Raw genomic sequence first — 16,599 nt, 5'->3', positions numbered from 1 at the left:
GAGGAGTCAATCTAAGCTTTAGTCCACAAACAACAATGCTAGCAACTGTCATAAACTTTGTATAAAATGCATTGTTTTGCAGTTACTTGACAAAGCCAATTAGGGAGCGACATTATTGCCTTGAGACATCAGCAGGGTGCATTTCTTGGTCTGAGAAATAGAAACAGCTTAATTTTCAGAGCTAAATTACATGAAAAGGAAACAAAATAAATAATGAAAATATATTGCCTAGTTTCATTATGTATAACTAAATATTTTATATAAGAATCTCCAAGTGTTTACTGTTCCTTTAAAGCGCAGACTGCCAGCTTTAATTTGAGGTTATACATCCAAATTGGGAGAATGGTTTAGGAATTACAGAACTATTTAAAAGCAATTAAAAAGGTACGGATATGATTCCAAATGTAGAATTTCTATTTGGAAGTTGTTGCTGTAAAATTTCAATATAAGGTCCAAAAAGCTGTCAATGTAAGTGAAACAGGCCATCATAAGACTGAAAAAAACAAAAACAAACAAGCCCTTCAGATAGCAGAAACATTAGAAGTGGCAAATCAACATTGGTGCATTCTTAGAAAGAAGGAATACACCACACTAGTGAGATCAGCAACACCACAAAGCCAAGATGACCATGGAAGACAACTGTGGTGGAAAATCGCAAAATTCATTCCTTGGTGAATGTTATAGTTTTTCCTCTGTACGCCACCACAATAGATTTTAAATGAAGCAATTAAAAAGTGATTGAAGTGCAAACTTCCAGCTTTAATTCAAGGGTTTAAAAAAATATCTTATGAAACGTTAAGAATTACAGTGATTTTCATATATAGTACTCCCAGTTTCAGGGGCTCACAAGTAATAACTAACATAATCAAAAATAGAATGAACATTCTTAATACGTGGCTGAAAATCCTTTGCAGTGAGTGACTGCCTGAAGTCTGGAACCCATGGGCATCTGGGTTTCCCACCTAGTGATGCTTTGCCAGGCCATTACTACAGCTGTCTTATTGTGCTGCTTGTTTGCGGACCTTTCTTCCTTCAGTTTTGTCTTCAGTAAGTGAAATGCATGTTCGATTGGGTTGCAGTCAGGTGACTGATTCGGCCATTCAATAATATGCCAGTTCTTTGGTTGCTTTCACAGTATGTTTTGGGCCATTGTGCATCTGTACGGTGAAGTGCCGTCATTTCAGTTCTGCAGCATTTGGCTTAATCTGAGCAAATACTATAGCCCTATACACTTCAGAGTTGACCCTGCTGCTTTTGTCAGCAGTCACATAATCAATAAGCACTAGTGACCCAGTTCTATTTGCAGCCATACATGCCCATGCCATAACCCTACCTCCCCTATGTTTCACAAATAATGAGGTATGCTTTGGATCATAATCCCTTCCTTCCCTTCTCATCTCATCATTCTGGTACAGGTTCCATCCATCCAAAGAAACAAAATTTATGCTTACCTGATAAATTTCTTTCTTTTGTGATGTACCGAGTCCACGGTTTCATCCTTACTTGTGGGATTATTATCCTTCCTAACAGGAAGTGGCAAAGAGAGCACCCACAGCAGAGCTGTCTATATAGCCCCCCCCCTAACTCCACCCCCCAGTCATTCGACCGAAGACCAAGGAAGAAAAAGGAGAAACTATAAGGTGCAGAGGTGACTGAAGTTTTCAATAAAAAATACCATCTGTCTTGAATAGACAGGGCGGGCCGTGGACTCGGAACATCACAAAAGAAAGAAATTTATCAGGCAAGCATAAATTTTGTTTTCTTTTGCAAGATGTACCGAGTCCACGGTTTCATCCTTACTTGTGGGATACCAATACCAAAGCTTTAGGACACGGAAGAAGGGAGGGACAAGACAGGAACCTAAACAGAAGGCACCACTGCTTGCAAAACCTTTCTCCCAAAAATAGCCTCCGTAGAAGCAAAAGTATCAAATTTGTAAAATTTGGAAAAGGTATGAAGCGAAGACCAAGTCTAGTAGAGTGAGCTGTAATTCTTTCAGGAGGCTGCTTTCCAGCAGTCTCATAAGCCAAACGGATGATGCTTTTCAGCCAAAAGGAAAGAGACGAAGCCGTAGCCTTTTGACCCCTACGCTTTCCAGAATAGACAGCAAACAAAGAAGATGTCTGACGAAAATCTTTGGTTGCCTGCAAATAAAACTTCAAGGCACGAATCACGTCAAAGTTGTGCAACAGACGTTCCTTCTTAGAAGAAGGATTAGGACACAGAGAAGGAAAAACTATTTCCTGATTGATATTCCTGTTAGTAATAACCTTAGGGAGGAACCACCTTATAAGCATGGAAAACAAGATAAGGCGAGTTACATTGTAAAGCAGATAGTTCAGAAACTCTTCGGGCTGAAGAGATAGCAACTAGAAACAGAACTTTCCAAGATAGAAGCTTAATATTTATGGAATGCATGGGTTCAAACGGAACCCCCTGAAGAACTTTAAGAACTATATTTAGACTCCATGGCGGGGCAACAGGTTTAAACACAGGCTTAATTCTAACTAAAGCCTGACAAAAAGCCAGAACGTCTGGGACATCTGCCAGACGCTTGTGCAACAGAATAGACAAAGCAGATATCTGTCCTTTTAAGGAACTAGCGGACAATCCTTTCTCCAATCCTTCTTGGAGAAAAGAAAAAATCCTAGAAATCCTGATCGTACTCCATGAGTAGCCTTTGGATTCGCACCAAAAAAGATATTTACGCCATATCTTATGATAGATCTTCCTGGTGACAGGCTTTCGAGCCTGAATCAAGGTATCTATGACTGACTCAGAGAAACCCCGCTTTGATAAAATCAAGCGTTCAATCTCCAAGCAGTCAGTTGCAGAGAAATTAGATTTGGATGCTTGAATGGACCTTGAATCAAAAGGTCCCGTCTAAGTGGCAGAGTCCATGGTGGCAGAGATGACATGTCCACCAGGTCTGCATACCAAGTCCTGCGTGGCCACGCAGGTGCTATCAAAATCACCGAAGCTCTCTCCTGTTCGATTCTGGCAATCAGACGCGGAAGGAGAGGGAAAGGTGGAAACACATAAGCCAGGTTGAACGACCAGGGTACTGCTAGAGCATCTATCAGTACTACCTGAGGATCCCTTGACCTGTATCCGTAACGAGGAAGTTTGGCGTTCTGACGAGACGCCATCAGATCCAATTCTGGTGTGCCCCATAGCTGAACCAGTTGAGCAAACACCTCCGGATGGAGTTCCCATTCCCCCGGATGAAAAGTCTGACGACTTAGAAAATTGCCTCCCAGTTCTCTACCCCTGGGATATAGATCGCTGACAGATGGCAAGAGCGAGTCTCTGCCCATCGGATTATCCTGGAAACTTCTATCATCGCTAAGGAACTCCTTGTTCCCCCCTGATGATTGATATAAGCCACAGTCGTGATGTTGTCCGACTGAAATCTGATGAATCTGGCCAAGGCCAGCTGAGGCCACGCCTGAAGAGCATTGAATATCGCTCTTAATTCCAGAATATTTATCGTTAGGAGGGCCTCCTCCTGAGTCCACAAACCCTGTGCTTTCAGGGAATTCTAGACTGCACCCCAGCCCAGTAGGCTGGCGTCTGTCGTCTCTATAACCCACGCTGGCCTGCGGAAACACAATCCCCGGGACAGGTGATCCTGTGACAACCACCAAAAAAGAGAGTCTCTGGTCTCTTGATCCAGGTTTATCTGAGGAGATAAATCTGCATAATCCCCATTCCACTGTCTGAGCATGGATAGTTGCAGTGGTCTGAGATGTAAGCGAGCATATGGAACTACGTCCATTGCCGCTACCATTAGTCTGATTACCTCCATACACTGAGCCACTGACGGCCGAGGAATGGAATGAAGAGCTTGGAAGGTGGTCAAAATCTTTGATTTCCTGACCTCCGTCAGAAATATTTTCATGTCCACCGAGTTTATCAGAGTCCGTAGAAATGAAACTCTTGTGAGAGGGGAAAGAACTCTTTTTTACGTTCACGTTCCACCCATGAGATCTTAGAAAGGCCAACACGATGTCCGTGTGAGACTTGGCTAGTTGGAAAGTCGACACCTGAATTAGGATGTTGTCTAGATAAGGCGCCACTGCTATGCCCCGTGGCCTTAGGAACGCCAGAAGGGACCCTAGCACCTTTGTGAAGATTCTTGGCGCCGTGGCCAACCCAAAGGGGAGAGCCACAAACTGATAATGCTTGTCCAGAAAGGCAAACCTGAGGAATTGGTGATGATCTTTGTGGATAGGAATGTGTAGATATGCATCCTTTAAGTCCACAGTGGTCATATATTGACCCACCTGGATCATTGGTAAAATAGTCCGAATGGTCTCCATCTTGAAGGATGGGACTCTTAGAAATTGGTTTAGGATCTTGAGATCTAGAATTGGTCTGAAGGTTCCCTCTTTTTTAGGAACCACAAACAGATTGGAGTAGAACCCCTGCCCCTGTTCTGCTTTCGGAACTGGGCAGATCACTCCCATGGTAAAAAAGTCTTCTACACAACGTAGGAACGCCTCTCTTTTTGTCTGGTTTACAGACAATTGAGAAAGAAGGAATCTCCCCCTTGGAGGAGAATCTTTGAAATCTAGAAGATACCCCTGGGTTACAATTTCTAAAGCCCAGGAGTCCTGAACGTCTCTTGCCAAGGCCTGAGCAAAGAGAGAGAGTCTTGCCCCTTACTAGATCCGGTTCCGGATCCGGGGCTCCCCCTTTATGCTGTGTTGGTGGCAGCAGCAGGCTTCTTGGCCTGTTTACCCTTGTTCCAAGCCTGGTTAGGTCTCCAGACTGGCCTGGATTGAGCAAAGTTCCCCTCTTGATTTGCAGCAGGGGAAGAGGAAGCGGGAACACCCTTGAAGTTTCGAAAGGAACGAAAATTATTTTGTTTGGTCCTCGTCTTATTTGACTTCTCCTGAGGGAGGGCATGACCCTTCCCTCCAGTGATATCTGAAATGATCTCTTTCAGTTCAGGCCCGAATAGGGTCTTACCCTTGAAAGGGATGGTCAAAAGCTTAGATTTTGATGGCACATCAGCCGACCAGGACTTAAGCCATAACGCTCTACGCGCTAAAATGGCAAAACCTGAATTATTTGCCGCTAATTTAGCTAGATGAAAAGCAGCATCTGTAATGAAAGAATTAGCTAGCTTAAGAGCCCTAATTCTGTCCAGAATATCATCTAATGGGGTCTCCACCTGAAGAGCCTCTTCCAGAGCCTCAAACCAAAAGGCAGCTGCAGTGGTTACAGGAACAATGCACGCTATAGGCTGGAGAAGAAAACCCTGATGAACAAAAATTTTCTTTAGGAGACCCTCTAATTTTTTATCCATAGGATCTTTGAAAGCACAACTGTCCTCAATAGGTATAGTTGTACGCTTAGCCAGAGTAGAAATAGCTCCCTCTACCTTAGGGACCGTCTGCCATGAGTCCCGCATGGTGTCAGATATGGGAAACATCTTCTTAAAAACAGGATGGGGAGCGAACGGAATGCCTGGTCTATCCCACTCCTTAGTAACAATGTCCGAAATCCTCTTAGGGACCCGGAAAAAACATCAGTGTAAAAAGGAACCTCTAAATATTTGTCCATTTTACACAATTTCTCTGGAACTAAAATAGGGTCACAATCATCCAGAGTCGCTAAAACCTCCCTGAGCAATAAGCGGAGGTGTTCTAGCTTAAATTTAAATGCCGTCATATCTGAATCTGTCTAAGGGAACATTTTTCCTGAATCAGAAATCTCTCCCTCAGAGAGCAAATCCCTCATCCCTACCTCTGAACATTGTGAGGGTATATCGGATACGGCTACTAAAGCGTCAGAAGGCTCAGCATTCGTTCTTAACCCAGAGCTACTGCGCTTTCCTTGCAACCCAGGCAGTTTAGATAAAACCTCTCTGTGAGGGTAGTACTCATAACTGAGGCCATATCTTGCAAGGTGAAAGAGTTAGACGCACTAGAGGTACTTGGCGTCACTTGTGCGGGCGTTACTGGTTGTGACACTTGGGGAGAACTAGATGGCAAAACCTGATTTCCTTCTGTCTGAGAATCATCTAGTGCCAAACTCTTATAAGTCAAAATATGCTGTTTGCAATTTATAGACATATCAGTACAAGTGGGACACATTCTAAGAGGGGGTTCCACAATGGCTTCTAAACAAATTGAGCAATGAGTTTCCTCAGTGTCAGACATGTTGAACAGGCTAGTAATGAGACAAGCAAGCTTTGAAAACACTTTATTTAATGAAAAAAAAACATAATTTATGCTTACCTGATAAATTTATTTCTCTTGTGGTGTATCCAGTCCACAGATCATCCATTACTTGTGGGATATTCTCCTTCCCAACAGGAAGTTGCAAGAGGATCACCCACAGCAGAGCTGCTATATAGCTCCTCCCCTAACTGCCATATCCAGTCATTCGACCGAAACAAGCCGAGAAAGGAGAAACCATAGGGTGCAGTGGTGACTGTAGTTTAAATTAAAATTTAGACCTGCCTTAAAAAGACAGGGCGGGCCGTGGACTGGATACACCACAAGAGAAATAAATTTATCAGGTAAGCATAAATTATGTTTTCTCTTGTAAGGTGTATCCAGTCCACGGATCATCCATTACTTGTGGGATACCAATACCAAAGCTAAAGTACACGGATGAAGGGAGGGACAAGGCAGGCTTAAATGGAAGGAACCACTGCCTGTAGAACCTTTCTCCCAAAAATAGCCTCCGAAGAAGCAAAAGTATCAAATTTGTAAAATTTTGAAAAGGTATGAAGCGAAGACCAAGTCGCCGCCTTGCAAATCTGTTCAACAGAAGCCTCATTTTTAAAGGCCCAGGTGGAAGCCACAGCTCTAGTAGAATGAGCTGTAATCCTTTCAGGGGGCTGCTGTCCAGCAGTCTCATAGGCTAAGCGTATTACGCTCCAAAGCCAAAAAGAAAGAGAGGTTGCCGAAGCTTTTTGACCTCTCCTCTGTCCAGAGTAAACAACAAACAGTGTAGATGTTTGGCGAAAATCTTTAGTAGCTTGTAAGTAAAACTTTAAAGCATGGACCACGTCCAGATTATGTAAAAGGCGTTCCTTCTTTTAAGAAGGATTAGCACACAATGATGGAACAACAATCTCTTGATTGTTATTCTTGTTAGAAACTACCTTATGTAAAAACCCAGGTTTTGTACGCAGAACTACTTTATCTGAATGGAAAATCAGATAAGGAGAATCACATTGTAAGGCAGATAACTCAGAGACTCTCCGAGCCGAGGAAATAGCCATCAAAAACAGAACTTTAAGAACCAAGTTTAAGCTCCATGGGGGACCAACAGGTTTAAACATAGGCTTAATTCTAACCAAAGCCTGACAAAAAGCTTGAACGTCTGGAACTTCTGCCAGGCGCTTGTGCAAAAGAATAGACAGAGCAGAAATCTGTCCCTTTAAAGAACTAGCTGATAATCCTTTTTCCAAACCTTCTTGGATAAAGGACAATATCCTAGGAATCCTAACCTTACTCCATGAGTAATTCTTGGATTCACACCAATAAAGGTATTTACCCCATATCTTATGGTAGATTTTCCTGGTGACAGGCTTTCGTGCCTGTATAAGGGTGTCAATGACTGAAAGGACCTTGTAGTAGAAGGTCTTGTCTCAGAGGCAGGGGAAATTAGACTGTTTGGCCCTTGATTTGGCCCTGTCCTGAGGAAGGGTATGACCCTTACCTCCAGTAATGTCAGCAATAATTTCCTTCAAACCAGGCCCGAATAGGGTCTGCCCCTTGAAGGGAATTTTAAGTAATTTAGACTTTGAAGTCACGTCAGCTGACCAAGATTTAAGCCATAGCGCCCTACGCGCCTGTATGGCGAATCCAGAATTCTTAGCCGTTAGTTTAGTCAAATGAACAATGGCGTCAGAAACAAAAGAATTAGCTAGCTTAAGTGTTCTAAGCTTGTCAAGTATTTCAGTCAATGGAGTAGCTGTCTGAAAGGCCTCTTCCAGAGACTCAAACCAGAATGCCGCAGCAGCAGTGACAGGCGCAATGCATGCAAGGGGCTGCAGGATAAAACCTTGTTGAATAAACATTTTCTTAAGGTAACCTTCTAATTTTTTATCCATTGGATCTGAAAAAGCACAACTGTCCTCGACAGGGATAATGGTACGCTTTGCTAAAGTAGAAACTGCTCCCTCCACCTTAGGGACCGTCTGCCATAAGTCCCGTGTGGTGGCGTCTATTGGAAACATTTTTCTAAAAATAGGAGGGGGGGAAAACGGCACACCGGGTCTATCCCACTCCTTATTAATGATTTCTGTAAACCTTTTAGGTATTGGAAAAACATCAGTACACACCGGCACTGCATAGTATTTATCCAGTCTACACAATTTCTCTGGTACTGCAATTGTGTCACAGTCATTCAGAGCAGCTAACACCTCCCCAAGCAATACACGGAGGTTCTCAAGCTTAAATTTAAAAGTAGAAATATCTGAATCAGGTTTCCCCGAATCAGAAATGTCACCCACAGACTGAAGCTCTCCTTCCTCAGCTTCTGCATATTGTGACGCAGTATCAGACATGGGCCTTAAGATAAAAGCTGATCTTTATTGTTTAAAGTGAAATCAATACATTTAGTACACATTCTCATATGGGGTTCCACCATGGCTTTTAAACATAATGAACAAGGAGTTTCCTCTATGTCAGACATGTTTATACAGACTAGCAATGAGACTAGCAAGCTTGGAAAACACTTTACATCAAGTTAAACAAGCAATATAAAAAACGTTACTGTGCCCGTTAAGAGAAACAAATTTTGCTAAAATTTGAAATAACAGTGAAAAAAGGCAGTTAAACTAACAAAATTTTTACAGTGTATGTAACAAGTTAGCAGAGCATTGCACCCACTTGCACATGGATGATTAACCCCTTAATACAAAAAACGGATTAACAAATTTAAAAAAAACGTTTTTTAAACAGTCACAACAACTGCCACAGCTCCACTGCGGCATTACCTTCCTCAATATATGACTTTTGAAGCCTTTTGAGCCCTTCAGAGATGTCCTAAAGCATGCAGGGGACTGCTGCGGGAAGCTGAATGTCTCTGTCTGTAATCTAAAATAGGCCCCTCCCACTCATATTACAACACAAAGCCTCAGGAAACTGTTTCTAGGCAAAAATCAAGCCAGCCATGTGGAAAAAACTAGGCCCCAATAAGTTTTATCACCAAAGCACATATAAAAACGATTAAACATGCCAGCAAACGTTTTATATTGCACATTAATCAGAGTATATACCTCTGATAGCAAGCCTGATACTAGTCGCTATTAAATCACTGTATTTAGGCTTAACTTACATTAATCCGGTATCAGCAGCTTTTTTCTAGCAAATTCCATCCCTAGAAAAACTTAAACTGCACATACCTTATTGCAGGATAACCTGCACGCCATTCTCCCTCTGAAGTTACCTCACTCCTCAGACATATGTGAGAACAGCAGTGGATCTTAGTTACTTCTTCTAAGATCATAGAAAAACGCAGGCAGATTCTTCTTCTAAATGCTGCCTGAGATAAAATAGTACAACTCCGGTACCATTTAAAAACAATAAACTTTTGATTGAAGCAAAAACTAACTATATTATACCACTTTCCTCTTACTACCTCCAGCTATGTTGAGAGCTTGAAAGAGAATGACTGGATATGGCAGTTAGGGGAGGAGCTATATAGCAGCTCTGCTGTGGGTGATCCTCTTGCAACTTCCTGTTGGGAAGGAGAATATCCCACAAGTAATGGATGATCCGTGGACTGGATACACCTTACAAGAGAAACAACAATTTTCAAAAACGGTACTGTGCCTTTAAGAGAAAAAAAAGGCATACACAAACTGCAAAACTGCTTAAAATTACCTCAAATTTTCTGAAATTTTTGCAGTAGACTCACTAAGCTTTAGTAAGATTGCACCATCAAGCAATTTAACAATTAACCCCCAAATATGAAAACCGGATTGACCAAGTGCCAAAGACCGGTAAATCCCCTGTCAGCACCTTGCCACAGCTCTGCTGTGGCTCCTACCTGCCCTTAGGGATTGATAATGTGGGGATAAAGCTTCGATTAGGCCCAAGAAGTTCACCAGGACCCTCCGGTGTTGTAGCTTGCTGCTTGTCTATAGAAAACAACTGCGCAACTGAGGCGCGAAATTAGGCCCTGCCCATCTCACTCGATGTTACTAAGGCCTTTAGAAAAATCTACCAAGCGTTTTTACAGCCATGTGGGTTATAAAAAACCCAAAAAGCCAAGTGTACCCTCAATACAGTTGTCCCTTCAAGTAATATAAACAGCACTCCCAGAACACAAAAACGTTTGCTCTATATCATTCAAACTGAGTGTCCCATAAGTTTAGCCCTTTATGCAAGCTAGTAATGCCCCTTCTAAGACTAGGATTACTACTTACCCTTCCCCTCATGGGGATACTGTCAGCCTTTCTGAATTTTCACAGTCTCTCCAGAAAAAATGACTGAACATACCTCATTGCTGTATAGCAAGAAACCGTTCCTCACGCTGACGTTTTCCTGTACTCCTCAGCTTCTGTGGGAACAGCAGTGGACCTTAGTTACAAATGCTAAGATCATCATCCTCTAGGCAGAAATTTTTATCTATCTCCTGCCTGAGAGTAAATAGTACACACCGGTACCATTTAAAAATAACAAACTCTTGCTTGAAGAAAAATAAAACTTAACAGTTTATCACCTCTTTCACTTTACCCTTCCTGCTTAGAGCCGGCAAAGAGAATGACTGGGGGGTGGAGTTAAGGGGGAGCTATATAGACAGCTCTGCTGTGGGTGCTTTCTTTGCCACTTCCTGTTAGGAAGGATAATATCCCACAAGTAAGGATGAAACCGTTGACTCGGTACATCTTGCAAAAGAAATATTGTTCTAGAACTGGACAGGCTTTTTCATATGTTTCCTGGCAAAATATAATTTGGCATTCCTATTCTTGAGGCTTACCAACGGTCTGCACCTTGTAGTAACCCTTCTGTATTTGCATTAATGAAGTCTTCAGTGGCCTTCCTGGCCTTTTGGTGTTGCTGAGCTAAATGGTTGATTTGGCCACTCCTAAGCTTACTGTTATTTGTATGATGGGTTTGTTTTGTTTTTCAGCCTAATCATGGCCTGCTTCACTTGCATTGACATCTCTCTGAACTTCATATTGAGAATTCACAGCAACAACTCCCAAATGCAAAATCCATTTTTAAAATCAACTCCAGACCTTTTAACTGGTTAATTGTTAATTAAATAATTAGGTAACAACGCACACCTGACCATGTGATAGCTTCTCAATCAATTGACAAGAAGGGGACAACAAATAAAAAGTGTGGTAATTCCTAAGAAATTCATCCAATTTGGATGTACATACCTTTAAACTAAAGTTAAAGTTGATAATCTGAACTTTAAAGGGGCAGAAAACTTACAAACATAGTGCAGAATTATATAACATTAGTTTACCGGCAGATTTATACACTAAAGTATTGCAGAGACATTTTATGTAAAAGCTCCTTCTTACAGAACGCCGCTCCATGCTCTACTGAGCGGGTCTTGTTTTTCCATAGCACATAGCGGCAACACTGTCTAGTCACAGTCTGCCCGGTCGCACCATTAAAATGAATGTAGCTCGCTCCTGCTACTAGACCAGAGCAGGAGCGAGCTACATTCATTTTAATGGCGCGACCAGGCACACAGTGACTAGACGGTGTTGCCGCGATGCGCTGTGGGAAAACCAGACCCTACTGCCCCTTTAAGCCCAATTTTTTATATATAACGAACTCCAATCCTTTTTTTCTAACAGCTAAAATTTATCAATGTCCAAATTACTTATGGACCTAACTGTGAAAAGAGCAGCAGATATACTGTATATATGAAAAAATGAATGTAAAAGAAGTTCAATTTGAAAGTATGTATTAACAAGGGACACTTGTCAAAAAAAACTTTTATGACTCAGATAGAGAATAACGTTTTAAGACATTTTAAAATATTAAAATTTTCTACAATCTTTTTATTTTCACATTTTCTGGGGAACAAGATCGTATTGCGCTTGTGCACAAGCTCACAGGGTATACGTATACTACTCTGTGATTGGTTTACAAACTTCAAATCTAACATCAGACTCCCAGATTTGCAAACCAGTTTACAAGCGTTAAAGAGACATTAAAACCAAATATTTTCTTTCATGATTTAGATAGACTACAGTTTTAAACAACATTCCAATTTACTTATATTATCTGATTTGCTTCATTCCTTAGATATCCTTTGTTAAGAAATAGCAATTGACATTGGTGAGCCAATCACAAGAGGCATCTTTGTACAGCTACCAATCATCAGCTACTGAGCCTATCTAGATATGCTTTTCAGCAAATGATATCAAGAGAATGAAGCAAATTAGATAATAGAAGTAAATTGGAAAGTTGTTTAAAATTGCATGGTCTTTCTAGATCCTGAAAGAAAAAAAAAACTGGGTTTCATGTCCCTTTAAATCTAACATCAAACTCCCAGATTTGCAAGCACTAGTCCTCCATTCCTCCCACCACCACCCACCCTAGTGTTCACCTTAATATATAACCATCTTCTAACAGCACTTATGTGCAGCTGTCACTAATAATCCAGGATAGAGAAACCACTTCAGACTCTCAGCCTTTGTACTGTCATTTTACCACATTCTTTTACACTTTTCCAAACTTTTTTTTGTTTCCCTATGTCATCACTCACTCTTAGTTCACTCTGCCTAATATCATACTTATTTCCCTTCTCCCTTACCTTCTCCTTTAGAGTGTAAGCTTGAGAGCCTTTCTAGCTGTAGGCCACCTTGTATTTAAGTGCACTACTACTGATTGTGCTCAAGGGCAGGGCCTTCCTCTCCTTCAGTATAACTCAATTATTGTCAGTAAAACTGTTATTTACCCCCACTGTACTTGTTTGTGTATTACTGTATCCCTGTAATGTTTTTATTCTTTGTATAGCACTGCGTAATCTGCTGGCGCTATATAAATAACTGATGATAATAATAATTGGCTGATGTCTGCCAGATGATACCGTGGAACAGAAAGTGGGAGAAAATATACATTTATCAGAAAAAAAATCTTCTGCTTATTTGACATTCATAGTAAGTGCTATTGCATTGTCTTATGATGTACTTGTTAATTATGTATTTCTACTGCACAGAGTTGTCCTTTAAGGCATACTGTCTGATACCTCCCAAAACTCATTCTAAAATAAAAAGTGTATACAAACATGACAAGAAAAAGTTGGGTTATTAAGCAAAGTAGCATTTAAAAAAACGAACTTGTTTTGAAATGCCACAGTTTTGATGGGACAAAAGAAAATTTGAGTGCAATGCTCCTTTTAAGGCTAAAGTGATATTTAGCACCCCGTTAAAATGTACAAATCTGGAGATCTGTAAATTCTGATGCAACAGTCTCACAGTTCATATTAATAATTAGGTAATTATGCAGGTCTTTGGAAACTGCCACATATTCTCACATACCTGAATCCATTTGTTGGCTTTCAATTCCACAGCACTGTGTGGCTCATTGCTATGTAAGCAACTTAGGCAGTTCAGCAATGCTTTCCTTGTATCCTCTAAAGAAAGAAAAAAGGTCACTAAAATTATTTGGATTGTAATTTGCAAAGTTAAGATGTTATATACATACAGCTGATATACACAAATCCAGGAAGAGATGTGAGAAAGACAGTTAGTGACACGGAAGGAGAAAGGTCTGGTGCAGAGAAGTAGATTTGGGTGTCGTCGGCATACAAATGATATTAAAAACTGTGGGAACCTAATGATGACGTGTAGATTGAGAAGAGAAGGGAACCAAGGACAGAGCCTTGAGGTACCCCAACAGAAAGTGGTATCGGGGCAGAAGAAGTCCCAGAGAAGGCTACACTAAATGTATGGTCAGAAAGATAGGAAGAGAATCACAAGAGGGCTGTGTCACAAATGCGGAAGGATTGAAGGGTTTGGAGCAAAAGAGGGTGGTCAACAGTATCAAAGGCTCAGTGATGTGCAGTCACTAGAGGCAGTGCTTCACCTCTCATATGGGCAAAAATATATATTTTTTTATTGGCTTTAAAAAAAAAATTGTAATTTTTTTCCCCCAGCATTTTTTTTCTCACAGCTACATGTTGTGCATTGGAGAGGCACAAGCAGGTCTTCCCACCATTACACAACATGCTGCGCCATCTACTGGATGCAAGTGGTTAAGATCATTGCATGGCTCATTAACTGCTTATTTGAGGCAGTCCTATTTGGGCTGAACCAATCCAGCGAGAGGCATTAGTAAGTGGAACATAGGGTTGGGGCTGGATGTTAAATCATATAAAACAAAACAAAAACGGAAAAAAACAACTTTCATTTATTTTGTTGCTGTCCTGTAAACCTGTTAGCTTTGCTAAAGTGAAAAAGAGAGTTCTGTTCTTCCCCTCTAAGTGCAGTGGAATGTGCCACTGTCACTTCCTGAATCCTTCCAGAGCAGGAGAGAGGCACAGAGAGCAGTGTTTCACCCACATCTTATTAAAGTAAGATTTTACTGTAAGGGATTCTGTTAGTGAAAATGATAATTTAATGAATGTGGTTTAGTGTTTTTTTACTCTTTTACAGCAGGGTCGTTTTTGTATTTTGTTTACTCAAACTTTACACCCACTAACTTAGCAGCTTGCCTCTGTACTTCACACTAAATTATAGACTCATTTTCTTAACTCTCTGTAGCTCTGCTGTTTTATTACTTTAAAATGCAGTGATCCCTCTCCCCCCCTTGTGTGTGTGTGTGTGTGTGTGTGTGTGTCTCTATCCATCTCTCTCCTTATGTGTTGTTCTCCCCCATGGTCTCTTTCTCTCTCTCTGTCTCTCTTCCTCCCCCTCTGACTCTCATCCCTTATGTAATGAAAGAATCTATAAGCATAATTTGCAGCATTAAAGTAAAAAGTATGTTTTAAACATATTTTAATGGGCATGGATTTCTAGATCTCATAATCAGAGCAAGCATTGTGTTATCTGGCAAGAGTTTCTGTTATAATCCTTTTAGACTAAAATCAGATGTTTACAAAGTTGACCAGTTTTCCAAGACACCATTTAAAGGGACATGAAACCCATATGAAACCCATATGCAAATTTAAATAACTTTCCAATTTACATATAATATCTAATTTTCTTCATTCTTTTGATGTCCTTTGTTGGAAATCATATCTAAATATGCTCAGTAGCTGCTGATTGGTGGCTGCACATAGATACCTCATGTGATTGGCTCACCCATGTGCATTGCTATTTCTTCAACAAAGGATATCTAAAGAATGATGGCGTATCCTAGCCACTGCCTCATCAGCCTCTGACGTCACTGCACGTCACTGCAAAGGCTGCAGACAGATCAAGGAGGATAAGCAGAGAGAAGTGGCCTTTGGATTTTGCTGTAAGTAGGTCATTGGTAACCTTAATGATTGCTGTCTCTGTGGAGTGATGAGGGTGAAATCCAGATTGCAGTGGGTCAAGGAGGGAGTTCAATGTAAGGAAATGGGATAGGCATGCATATACTAGCATTTCAAGAAGCTTTGAGGCAAGAGGGAGTAGGGAAATAGGGCAGTAGTTGGATGGGGATGTTGAATCAAGAGTAGGTTTTTTGATTTTGAATCAAGAGTAGGTTTTTTGAGTGTGTGACCAGTGCTTTTTTAGAGATAAGGGAAAAATACCGGTGCTGAGGGAGAGGTTAAAAATGTGTGGGAGTATAGGGGTAAGGGTAGAAGAGAGGGAGGGGAGTAGCTGTGAGGGGATTTATAACTATCCCTAAATGGCCACAGCAGAGAAAGTAACCTAAGTTACAACATAGCAGCTCCCATTGTTTTATAGACACTAAAACTTTACACTTATGTTGTCAATATTTAAACAACTGATGAAACTTTAAAAATTAACGCCTAGATTACGAGTTTGGCATTAGCCTTAAAAAGCAGCATTGAGAGGTCCCAACACTGCTTTTTTCCTAACGCTGGTATTACGAGTCAGGCAGGAAAGGGTCTACCGCTCACTTTTCGTCTGCGACTCGAGGCTACCGCAAATCCCCTTACGTCAATTGCATATCCTATCTTTTTAATGGGATTTGCCTAACGCTGGTATTACAAGTCTTGGAAGAAGTGAGCGGTAGACCCTCTCCTGTCAAGACTCCTACCGCATTTAAAAGTCAGTAGTTAAGAGTTTTATGGGCTAACGCCGGAACATAAAACTCTTAACTAAAGTGCTAAAAAGTACACTAACACCCATAAACTACCTATTAACCCCTAAACCGAGGCCCCCCCACATCGCAAACACTAAAATAAAAATGTTTAACCCCTAATCTGCCGACCGGACATCGCCGCCATCTACATTATACCTATGAACCCCTAATCTGCTGCCCCTAACATCGCCGACACCTACATTATATTTATTAACCCCTAATCTGCCGCCCCCAACGTCGCCGCCACCTACCTACAATTATTAACCCCTAATCTGCCGACCCCCAACGTCGCCACTACTATAATAAATTTATTAACCCCTAAACCTAAGTCTATCCCTAAGTCTAACCCCCCCTAACTTAAATATAATTTAAACTAAATTAATTTAACATAATTAAATAA

General features: G+C 41.1%; 1 protein-coding gene across 2 annotated transcripts in view; it reads right to left on the bottom strand.

Moving 5' to 3' along the window:
* Nucleotides 1–16,599, bottom strand: part of FANCC (FA complementation group C) — a 1,120,322-nt gene that overhangs the window by 1,000,961 nt on the left and 102,762 nt on the right. For both annotated transcript variants that reach the window (XM_053702420.1, XM_053702421.1), the window contains exon 4: nucleotides 13,484–13,578. In XM_053702420.1, coding sequence (XP_053558395.1) covers nucleotides 13,484–13,578 — 95 coding nt within the window. The remainder of the gene's footprint in view (nucleotides 1–13,483; nucleotides 13,579–16,599) is intronic.

Source organism: Bombina bombina, chromosome 2 (genome assembly GCF_027579735.1).
Source record: "Bombina bombina isolate aBomBom1 chromosome 2, aBomBom1.pri, whole genome shotgun sequence".
NCBI classification, from domain to species: Eukaryota; Metazoa; Chordata; class Amphibia; order Anura; family Bombinatoridae; genus Bombina; species Bombina bombina.
This window is presented reverse-complemented; position numbering and strand designations above follow the sequence as displayed.